The 12,511-nt window shown below is 36.3% G+C and overlaps 1 protein-coding gene across 1 annotated transcript in view; it reads right to left on the bottom strand.

The window, feature by feature from the left end:
* The window catches only part of BARD1 (BRCA1 associated RING domain 1), a 140,887-nt gene that overhangs the window by 85,439 nt on the left and 42,937 nt on the right, over positions 1 to 12,511 (bottom strand). The window contains exon 4 of the mRNA XM_007501787.3: positions 5,400 to 6,412. Coding sequence (XP_007501849.1) covers positions 5,400 to 6,412 — 1,013 coding nt within the window. The remainder of the gene's footprint in view (positions 1 to 5,399; positions 6,413 to 12,511) is intronic.

Genomic DNA, 12,511 nt, shown 5'->3' with positions numbered 1-12,511 from the left:
CAGCTAGGAAGTCTGAGGCCAGATTTGAACTTAGAACCTCCTATTTCTAGGTCTGGCTCTCAATCCACTGAGCCACCCAGCTGCTCACAAATTAATTTAACTTTTTTTTAAAGGACTCAGCATCCAAAATAAAAAGATAGGTAGGTGACTCAATGGATAAAGGGCTACACCTAGAGAGAAGGAATACCTGAATTCAATTTAAATACCTGCTTTAGATATTTACTAGCTGTTTAACCTTTGACATGGTAACTAACATCTCAGGGCCTCATTTTCTTCATCTGAAAAAATTATAATAAATGTAATTTATTTATATTTTTTATTATAATAAATTTTATTATCATATGTAATTTTAATGGTAAAAATAATAAACTCTAGTAAAATAATAATAAAAATGTTATGTTTGAAGGGCCAGCACTGTGGTGCCAAGAGCACCAGGCCTGTAATTTGAGAGGTACTACATTTAAATTTTGCCTCAGAGATTTCCAAGTTGTATAACTCTGGAGCAAGTCATTTAACCCCATTTGCCTAGTTGTTGTCATCTGTCTTGTGACTAAGATAGAAAGTGAGGATTAAAAAAAAAAGAAAGAAATCCTTCAGATATAGACATCTGGCAGGCTTACTGCTCCCAATGGAACCCCAAAACTTGAAAACATGCATTTGTTTATAAGAGGAGGAAGGGCAAGGTGCCAAAATGCCCAGGGAATCCCTATCTGTACCTGATGGATATTCAGGTAAATGAGGAGATTTCCCCGTCCTCATCTTCAAGTCTATTCAGACCTGTTTGAGGATCTCCTCCTGCTTTCTGCTCTCGAGCACTGGCCTTCTGCGCTTGTTTTGGGGATAGTAGTTTGGCTGAAGGATGGAGTGAGAAGGATGAAAAGTTATTTAGTAAATGCTTCCTGAATTGAGCTAAATATATCAGGATGTAGAAATCCTTGAATACTAATAAAAATGTTTTTTTTTATTTTATTTAGTAAACCACAGAAACTCCCTGAAGATTTCTGAACACTGGAATGAAGATTTGATCTGCCTAACCCTTATCTCTGAACATATCATACAACCTACATGCCAGATCAGAAGAGAAAAGAAACTGGAATGCCTTGAGTTGTTAAAAGACTCCTAAAATCCCCAATTAATGGATTCTTGACCTCATCCGATCCACATACAGCTCTCTACATCCAAAGAACCCTGCATTCATCATATATGCTTTTAAATTAAAGTTACTGAGCCAACTTGAAAGCTTTATTGCTGATCTAGGCTGTGCTATATTTTCATAATGTTTGTAATAAATGAAAAGACCGAAGGCAAAGAATCTTACTCTCCACCATCTGATGCCCTTTGCATGCAAAATCTGTATTAATTATCGGCATGTTAACAGCTGCAACTATACCTCATGCTCTGTACACAGTTGGCCAGGTTCCAATAAGGAACAAAGCCAAAAATTCAGGTGTTCAGGCAATAATTACCAAGAATTAACTTCATTAGAGAGGCAAGTAAAAGGAAGAGCAGGCTTCTGTTCAGTCAAAGAGGTCCTAGATGGTCAATTTCTTTCTTTTTTTCCCCCTAAGACCTTACCTTTCATCTTAGAATCAAGAGCACGTTTTGGTTTCAAGGCAGAAGAGTAGTAAGGACTGAGCCATGAGGGTGAAGTGACCTCCCCAGGTCACACGCTTAGGAAGTTTCATCCAGAGCCACCTGGCCGCCCCCAAGATGCTCAGCTTCTAAAAAGTCTGTTCGAATTTGAAGGCCTGTTCAGAAGTGGGCAGGCCAGATCTTGGTAGAGTTTTTGACTGGGTGCTGCAGTTATACACCCAAGTACGTCCATCTCTGGCAGTGCCAAGATACCCTATAGCCCTGTTTGGGAGGGAGATGTTCACGTGCCAAGGACCTGAGCAAAACTGTTGTCTGGAAGGGGCAGCTTGGTGGCTCAGTGGATTGTGAGTCAAGAAAGAAGAGGTCCTGGGTCCGAATCTAGCCTGAGACACTTCTTATGTGTGTGACTTAACTCCAACTGCCCAGCCCTTGCTGTTCTTCTGCCTTGGAACCAATTCATAATATTAAATCTAAGGTGGAAGGTAAAGATTAAAAATAAAAAAACAAATGAATGGATGAAAAATAAATAAATAAAAGCATGAATGGATAAATAAATGAATGAATGAATAAATAAGGGGACCACTGTCCATGGAAGTAACAAAAATGACTTGGATTGCGTAATCTCTAAGACAGTCAACTTTTTAAACACAAATGTTAACCATCTACCAAAAAAGTCAGAAAAGGAAAAGGGCAATTGTTTAAATAATAAAGGGATGAACTTCTTATAATTCATATTTCAAGGTATGAGTCAGAAATGGAAAAGGGCAATTGTTTAAATAATAAAGGTTTGAACTGTTTATAATACACATTTCTTTTTTTCCATTAATTTTAAATTTTATTTTAAAATTTTTTCCATAGTTACATGATTCATGTTGTCTCCCTCTCGTCTTCCCTCTCCCCTCCCAGAGTTCACAAGAAATTCCATTAGGTTATACATATATAAAAACATATTTCAAAGCATGATGGAAATAGGTGGAAATAGTTATTTAAAAGGATCTGCTCTACAAGTCATAGATGAGAACAAACAAGCCAACTATAAAGATGGTCCTAAAAGGCTTGGGACTGGCTTCTTAATTTAAAAAAAAAATTTTTTTTTTAAATTTAAGAGCTTAGGGGGCAGCTGGGTAGCTCAGTGGACTAAGTGCCAGGCCTAGAGGAGGGAGGTCCTAGGTTCAAATCAAGCCTCAGATACTTCCCAGCTGTGTAACCCTGCACATGTCACTTAACCCCCATTGTTTAGCCCTTACCACTCTTCTACCTTGAAACCAATACACAGTATTGATTACAAGATGGAAGGTAAGGTTTTGGTTTTGTTATTTTTTTTTAATTTTTAATAGTTTTAAAACTTAATTTTTGACCATGGTTTCCATTAACAACACAGTGTAATAAAAGTACCTAGAACCTTCTTTTTACCAGGTAGAAACCAGAAATATCCAAGCTGGGCTGGAAAGGTTTTAACATTATTCCTTGACTAACAGCTAGCATTCTTTGGACTGATATAGTTTCCTAAAACTATAAGGCAGTGATCAGAAGACCAGAGTTCTAATCCCTGACTTGCTCCTAAATGGAGAACATTGGATAAAGTCATTCAACTTTTCTAGGCCTCATTTTCATCTACAAAATACCAGCACTGGGACAAGATAATTTGTACAGTGCCTTTCGAGTCCAAAAATGTGACTGTTTTATGAATGTAGACAACTATTTATTTAGACAGCTATGAAAACTATTGAATGCGTCCTTCAGGTAAATCAAATCTGATGTACAAACAAGAACTTAGCTCACCCATTAATTATGAGGAAACCACAAAATTAATGTGTCCTATTACCATCATGTAAATCAGGGGTGTGCTTATTCACATAGACAAATTTTCTTAGAGGAAATAACTCACTCCAGGGTTTCCAAAGTAGGAATGTTCTCTACTGTGATAAGAATAAAAATTGATTTGTAGAAGTTCTACACACACAACTTTTCATGAGCATAATGACTACATTTTAGATCATTAGACTTTTTGACAACTGAGGCTTCAGTGCAATCCTTGAACATACCTGTTTTTAGTTGATAATCTTACATATGCCATAATCGATAGATTTCTTTTTATGCAGTTGAAGTTTCTTAGTGTACACACTCACACATACCTCTATATTCCCTACAATTCCAACTTTAGAGTAGATCTAGGGATTTAATTTTCTTTGTGCGACTAAGAATAAAAAGGGGGTTAAAGGACAAGGACAGGAGGTGGTAACAATTCTTTAATATCTAGGAAACATTTTCAACAAAGAACAGTGCAAATTAACCTTTAGGGAGAGGCTATGTATTCATGCAAATCAGCTTTACTTCTACCTGGGAGAAACGATTTGTACGTGAAAATGAATCCTACTAGATCCTCCATTTCTCAGTAGAGGGCTTCTGGGAGTAAGATCAGAGAAGTTAATGCTTAAGCAAATGAACTAGGCTGTGTTTTTGCTGAGGAAAATACTAAGCCTACCACTCTCTTGAAAGACCCAGTGGGATCATTTTAAAACTACAATTTACAATCATTTTATTTTTAAAAAATAAGCAATCCTATCCTTGGAACTTTCAAATCATCTAACTACAGCATGTTGTTATCCCTTCCATGACTAATTACTAAATAACAATGCTCTTTGCTTCATTATTGAAATCAATCTAGTGAGAGGAAAATTACTATAATAATACATACTAGCATATTAAGAACTACACTGTGTAGTAATTAATATATATTTTAAAAGATGATGAAAAGATAGTCTGTATTTGCAAAAAAAAATATTGTCAACAGTATCAGCATCTTTCAATAGACAAGCTAAAATATGAATTACAAGGGTTTCAACTGAAGATAAAATAATTTCATGCATAGTTCCTGCTCCCTTTAAGCTATCCTGTCACAAAGGACATGGAAAACACAGCTGCTACCTTTTCTCTCCTCTTGAGCACATTCTGAGAGTACTAGTTGGGGGCTGGAAAACCCTAAATGGTATTTGTAGAAGTCTCATCTTTAGTTTTCTCACTTTGTATTGCATCAGAAACTGAAACAGTAACTGAAATGAAGGCTATTTCAATGGCTTCCTTTCCAAGACACCCTTCTTTCTAGCCTGTATTTATTATTTATTTCAATATATGTTGTCTGCCCCATTAGGACGTTGAGGTTGGATTTGTTTTTATTTTTCTTTTGATCCTGGATGCTAAGCAGAGTGTCTGGCACAAAATAAACACATAATAATTAAATGCTTATTGAGTGATTCAAGTTAATAACAAAAGAAGGATTGTGTATGTGTGTGTGTATGTATTTGTATATAGACATAGCATATATTTATAATATATAATTTTATATTATATATAAAATATAGATATATAAAACATAATTTTGTGTTTTATGTTTATAATACATAGTTATGTCTATTGTATATTATATTGATATTATGTAATATTACATTAAAATATAGATATATAAATATGTTTATATATATCTAAATAAGTAAAAGGTAATATTTAAAAATTTTAACTTTTATACATAATAAAGTTTAAAAGTTTAATATATGACATAAGCATATATATAATGCATATGCGTGTCCCATGTACATTTTACATATATCTGAATGATTTTTAAAAACAATAAATTTTGCTTCTGTATCTCCAAATTGTGAAATTTTAGAATCATTTTATTAAGCATTATTCCTGCAATATTATTTATGTTCCAATATCCAATATTACTTTCCAACATCCAAATCCAATATAATATTTTCATTTTTTTACTATTATTCCAAACTGATCATTCATCCCATCCAACTTACCTTAATAGAAGCAATATGGAGTAGAGTCTCCCCTCTATGGTTTCTCTTGACGGTCATAGGGCTGGTGGGAGACATCTTCACCACAGAAGGGCTGGACACTATCCACGGCTGACAAGGGCTATTCAACAGGGATGATGATGAAGTACCAGAAGATTTGTGGGGGGAGAAGTTGATTGAGTCATTCAGTACATCACTGTTCCTCACCCTCAGGAATGGCTCATCAGCTAGGCTTTTGGACGTGGGAGATGGGGCACTTTCTTCACGAGGGGTTAATGACTCCAGGGGGACATCTGAGCTCAGAGATGCTCTTCTGACTCTCTGCTGGCTTCTTCTTCTTCTAGGCCTTTTAGAAACAGGCACAACAAAGGAGTTGGGCTGCTGCCTCTCCCATGCTCCCCCATTCCTCAATGGCAAGGAAGTCTCTGAAGTGAAGTTATCCTCACAAAAAGATTCTGGGTGGGAGGATGCTACCTCGCTATCTCTATCCATTTCTACAGAATCTGCTTGTGTGACCGGCAATGGGGAGCTCTCAGTCACCACTGCAGTAGGAACGGCCTCTGTAACAGAGCCATGATCTAAGAGATCACCATTTAGTACTGGTGGGTTCTCTGGGGTTCCCAGAACAGAGGGTTGGTTACAGAATGATACTGACTTTTCTTTAGGTTTCTCATTGAAACTCTCATCAGGTTGGTGGATTTCTTTTTGCTTTTCTTCTTCCAAATCCCATTTTTTATTAATTTCAACTAAACTTCTTTTTTTCTGCTTTTTTCTAGTTTTTCGGGTAACTTTTTTAGGCCTCTGGGGAGAGTCTTTTTCAAGAGATGAGGAACTAAATTCAAAGGCTTGATAATCCTGTTCATTCTCAACTGGCTGAGGCTGGGTCTGCACTAAAGTTTTATTTAGGACATATCTGACTTTCTTGCTACGAGGGCTAAACCACATTTTTATGAATTTCTTGTTGTTTTCATCTTCATCCAGTGATGCTCTTGTCCTAGGGGTGCTTTCTTCCTCATCTAATTGGAAGAAGGAAAAAAAACTGTAAATAAAGGGGTAGGGGATCTGTTGGGGGATGGCAATAGCATGTATAATCTACATTTCTGGTTCTGCCAATGGTCATGACTCTAGGACTTGCTTCTCCATCCATCCACCTTGCCATTTTTTGAATTGGTAGGTTATCTACCCAATAGTCTACTGTGATATTCCATTTATTTAATTAATCAATAAAATAAATTAAGTTATTTGATAGATGAAATTAATTAACAAGAATATACTAAGAGCATTCAATGTTTAATATTCTATAACAATTACAAAGATGCAGCTAGGTAGAACCAGGCCTGGGGTCAAGAGGCCCAAGGTTCAAATCTGGCCTGAGACACTTCTTAGGTGTGTGACCCTAGGAAAATCACATAACCCCATTTGCCTAGCCCTTAACACTCTTCTATCTTACAACTGATACTAAAACAGGAGGTAAGGGTCTAAAAAATAAACAAATAAATAATAATCACAAAAGATACACTATAATCAGATTAAATAGGAAAAGCAATGCCAATTATGAGGAAAAATAATACATGGATCTGTTATTATAGGTGTTTCTTTTTTTACTGGTAGCCTCCCCCCTCAAATTAATACAATAGATAATCAGATTAAGCAGCTACCTTGAGAGTTATTTTTATCACATTCATGGAAACATTTTAGGAAGATAAACACATGGCCAAATTCCATTTTACTTACTTGCATATATTTTCTCCTAGATTTTACCTATCCCAATATAATAATTTGGAAATTTACACTTTTTCCAATATTTTACCTGCAAAACTTTTCCCATAAACTTAAATTTTCTTAAATACCTACTGCAACCAACAGTGACTACTCTGTTATTATAAACTCTTGCCAGAAGAGACCAGAAGCAAATTAAAGGGGTGACTAGTTATCAGCCCTGGGCTGGGGTGCCAGGGAGGAGAATTGATCATCACTTACTCCTCTACTCAATTCACTCATCAGCCTCTGACTAACCTCCTTTCACCTCTGACTGCCTCCCCTAGCTACTCTCCAACCATGTAGGAAAAGGGGTTCAAATGGGTTGTAATGGTTGCCTGGTGCTTTACCCTTGATCTAAAAGAAAGACATTAAACCTAAAGCTTGAAAGGAAAGTCAGTTCTCATGTAAGCCTCACTGCAAACACTTTGCAAACCATCTTCCTTGCCTCACTGCCAACCCCCCAAAGTCCTCTTTAAAAATAACCAACCAAAAACACACATATTTCATGTTGGGGGGGGGGAACCCAAAACATAAAGGGATAGAAAATGACTAAGGGAAAAAAAACCTTAAGAAACTGACTCAAGCCTCTACCACAGGCAAAGCTCCCACGGAGATGACATTAGGATGAAGAGAAGAGAGTGGATTGATAAGATGTTGTTATTCTAGGAGTAAAAAAAAGGCATAAGAAAAGACAAAGTAACTGGGCTAAGAGAAAACAATATAAATTAAAGATTATTATCAACCACAATGATAAATTCTCTCTGCCAAAGCCTGTTACAATTAAATCAAGAAGGTATTCTCTGACTATCAAGTCTTTTCAGATGCCAAATGAAGATGACTAGGTCTCCAAAGTTCCTGCTGGACAGGGTTGTAGAGATCATTTAGGCCAATCCTCTCACTTTACAGAGGAGGAAAATGAAGCTGAGACAAGTTAACTCACTTATCCACAGTCACTGTCTCAGAGGTCAGACCTGAAGCCCATCCACTGAAATCAGAGTCAGGACTCTGTCCTCCACTCCTCAATGCCTCCACTGATGAGTTTATGGATCACAAGTAAACTTTTTAAATGAATATTTTTTAACAGACACCACTACCCACTGTGGTATAGAAACACTGGCTTTGGTATAGAGAACCTGAGCTCAAATGCTATATGTATCTACTACCTATGCAATTCTTAGGCAAATCATTTAAAATATGTTGTGTTATATTGTGTTATATTGTATTATGTTATATTATATTATTCCCAAGGTTGTATTATAAGGATAAAATGATATAATACTTATAAAAGCACTCTGTAAATCCTTTAAATATTATCCTCACCACCACCATTATTATTATTGTTGTTATAACTGTGCAGGTTACTTTCTAACTTATTAAAAACTTTAAGACAGAAGGACAAGGCATAGGCAAACAGGGTCACAGAGTAAGGAAGTATGGGAGGCTAGATTTGAGCCCAGAACCTCCCAACTAAAGGCCTGGTGCTCTATCCTCTAAGCCACTAAGCTGCCCCAAGAGTTGCTTTTTGCAAAATATTCGTGTATAAAAAGAACATGAAATAAAATCTCTCATACTACCATAACCAAGTGGTCTTCAAAGTTAAAAAAAATATATTGTCTAGTCTATGTTACTTCTAGATGAAACTTAGGCCTACTTTATTCAATGTAAAATTCTCAAGTGTGTTTATTCTTGATTTTCTCTTTGGTCCCTTCCCTCAGCTATAACACAAAATTAATTTAATTCTTTTTTGGGATTGAAACCTCTTTACAATATGTTCTTGCCTTTCAAACGCTGGCAAGGGAATAAGGAGCTGAGATGTTATTTCTAATTTCCCTCTGGATATTTTATATTTACACAAATGTATTTCATGGCATTTTTTTTACCTGTTTAAAAAATATTAATGCATCTGGGTTGGCAGGCTAGAAACTCCAATCTAATCTAAAGTCTAAAATTAACCAGTTTCTCTTTTCCCTGCTTCAGCTAATATTTCTGCTTTCATTTCACCTTTCTTTAAGTCTAAAATAACTTCTATAAGTTTTCAAGTAGTTCACACACACACACACACACACACACACACACACACACACACACACACACAAAGAATCATAGTTATGGAACTGGAGAAGTTAACTAATTTGATTGCCCACTTTTACACAAGTAGAAAGTGACAGGGCTGAGATTTGAACTCATAACCTCTGAATCCAAGTTTAGAATTATCTCTACTACAACACCCTGACCCATTGATAATGATCAAAATCTCTTTCAAATTTTAAGATGTAATTAGCCTAGCGTTATGACCCTTAACCCCTATTACCTACCCCTTACTGTTCTTCTGCCTTGAAACCAACACAGTATCGATCCTAAGTAGAAGTCATAAAAAAAAATAAGCCAAAAATTATATATTCATTATAGAAACAAATTTTAGTCACTAGGGATGTATACCTACCTATGTGTAATCAGGGAAACCCGAGTCCAAATCCTGACTCAAACACTTATTAGCTATGTGACACAGAACAAGTCACCTAACCTCTCTTGGCCTCAGAACCTTCATTGGTAAAACAAAGATAATAATTCCATCTATCTCACTGGGCTATTTTGAGGACTGAGTGAGACAAATATATACTGCTTTGCAAACTTTAAAGGGCTCCATAAATGCTATCATATATTATACTTTAGGGGGAAAAAATTAAATGAAAATTAAAACTTTTCCACTGATAAATAATGCTCCAGCAAAAATTCAGCTGAATAAATGAGAACTTTGAAGGCCAGTAACAAGAGGATCTGCTGAATCCAGTCTATGGTGCTCACTTCAAAATCCTTCAAAAGCTCCCTTCTCTGCTGGGCATCCAAGGTCCTAAACATTGAGATATCCATCTACCTTTTCCCATTTTTTAGCTTATACACCTTTTTCTATATATTCTGAGGCCCAGATGGACAAGACTATCAAACATACCATGCTTTTCCATTTAAATGCCTTTCCTAATCTTGTTCCCTGAATCTTACCATTACCCTCATTTCTGTTGAAAAACCAATATTCTTCCATCTTGGAATTATCTATGACTGGTACTGGCCTGCATCCCACCCAGTCAATAAGCTATCAAATCTTGCCAAATCTACTCCACAAGATCTCCTGTATCCAAGGCCTTCCCTCTCCTCAAAACCATCACCTGAGTTCAAGTTTTCATCCCTTACCTTAAGAATCTTCTAACTTTTCACATTGGCATTCTAACTGATCTCTCTTCCTTTCAAGTATTTTTCCACTCCAATCCATTCTCTACACTGCTGTTAGATTTTATATAAACAAATTTTAGTCACTTATTTCACATTTATTTTAAATGATTTTTAAAATCATTTCCTAATTAATAAATTCCAACCTCTAGGATAAATTATAAAGTCCCCTGGTTAGGTTTTTAAAAACCTTCACAAATTTGTCCAAACTTTATTTCATTCAAAAGAAATTTCATTATTTTATTACTCTCTCCCTACTCCTATTTTCCATCTATCCCTTCCTATCACCAATTAAATAATAAACTCTTTTGAAGCAGAAAGAGGAAAAGTAAGAAAACTTGAATTCCGAACCTACCTCAAATACTTATTAGCTATGTGACCCTAGAAAAGTCAATTAAATCTTTTATGCCTCATTTTCTTCATCTATACAAAGTGGATAATAGCACACCTCACAAGGTTGTGAGATCAAATGAGAATATACGCAAAAACGCTTTGCAAATCTTTAAGCACAACACAAATGATAGTTAAGCTTTTAGCTAAGTATTACTTCAAAAAAGAATATTCTTAATTAACTCACCTATACTTATATACAACTTCAGGTTTAAGTCTTCTAGAAGTGTCTCCTTTTTTAAAAAATTGGACTAAAGAAATACAGTTCTAATAGAAAGAGATAAATTTTTAATGGTAGAATTAAGTTGGACTGGTTCTATAGCAAGGGTAAGAGATAACAGATGGCCAGACTGAGTGATACACCAGAATATATTAAACATTAAAAACACAAAGGAAGGTGTCCATCACACTGGACAATCATCTCCAAAATCTCTCCCTAGAGGACCATGGACAAGAATGGCCAAAGATAAGAAGGCATGCATTTATCAGGCTCTGTACAATGAAAATAACCATTTAAATGAAATTTCTAGAATACCAAAAAAATGAACACTGGATAGAATCCTGGTTGAATACTGGTTTTGCTACTTACTATCTTTGTTATTTCTCTTCGGGCTTCAATTTCCTGATATGAAAAATGCGGGGATTGGCCTAAGTAAGTTCCCTTTTGTAAGGGGTAAAATTGTGGGTTGAGACGGAATATATTATTTAGTGGTTGCCAGGGATTTAAATCCCAATGAAATACTCAAGTCAGAATGGAATTTTATGGTGGTTTATTTGCAATAGCAGGAAGAAATTAAGAAGGAGAAAGAGGGAAAGGAGTAAAGATCTACTCCGACCTAGACTGATACAAGGGGAGTTCAGAGGCCTCTCAGCCAAGGGGCCTTCTCAGAAGATTAAATCTAGCTCGGCTTCAAGCTAGGAGGCCTCCTCCAAGATGAGGGGCTTTCTTGGAGGCCGGAACCTTTAGAAGGGTCAAGGGAAAGGGAAGTCAGCCTTACACTCTCCACATGGTCATTCAGGGAATCAGTCTCCGGACCCATGCTTCAGAGCTCCTCCAAGTCAAGTATTACCACCCAAGTCCTCAAAAGTCCCTCTCACAGGAAGTGATGCGAAATATAAAGGCAGTTCTTTACATCACTTCCTGTGTCTCACATGTACCAATGGTGGCTTAAACTTGGCTTAGGACAGCCCAGGGGATTAGTCAGTCATCTCTTATTTGACACTTACTAGTACATGCCAGTCACAGACCATCCTCCCACACATTTAATCCTTAGGTGGGGGTGTATACATTCCTGGTTGCTAAAATTCTAAAGACTAATTAAGCAGGATGACATAATTCTAAAATTCATAATCCCCCCAATGATGTTTGGAAGACCAGTCTCCCCAATTGTTCACTAAACATAATCATCTTGTACCTCTAAATCTTCTAACTACAGGTGCATACAAAATTTCATCTTCTAAGAGGAAATTACAATAGTTAGAGATAAGGGGGAAAGAGAAGGAGAAACAGTAAAACCAATGTTTTGCTGGGCGCATTGACAAAAACCAATTAGGGGGCAGTTCCCTTTTGGCATAAGAGTGTACATTCAAATTCAATCAACCTTCAGGTCAATTAACCACACCCAAAGTTCATTCTGGATCTTCTTGATGTAGTATAGGTTTTTCAGGCATCCTTCTGCAAACAGTTCATTCTCTGGATTTTAGGAGTTCGCAAGCTTCTTTCCCTGAAGATCTTTCTC

Source organism: Monodelphis domestica, chromosome 8, assembly GCF_027887165.1.
Source record: "Monodelphis domestica isolate mMonDom1 chromosome 8, mMonDom1.pri, whole genome shotgun sequence".
NCBI lineage: Eukaryota > Metazoa > Chordata > Mammalia > Didelphimorphia > Didelphidae > Monodelphis > Monodelphis domestica.
This window is presented reverse-complemented; position numbering and strand designations above follow the sequence as displayed.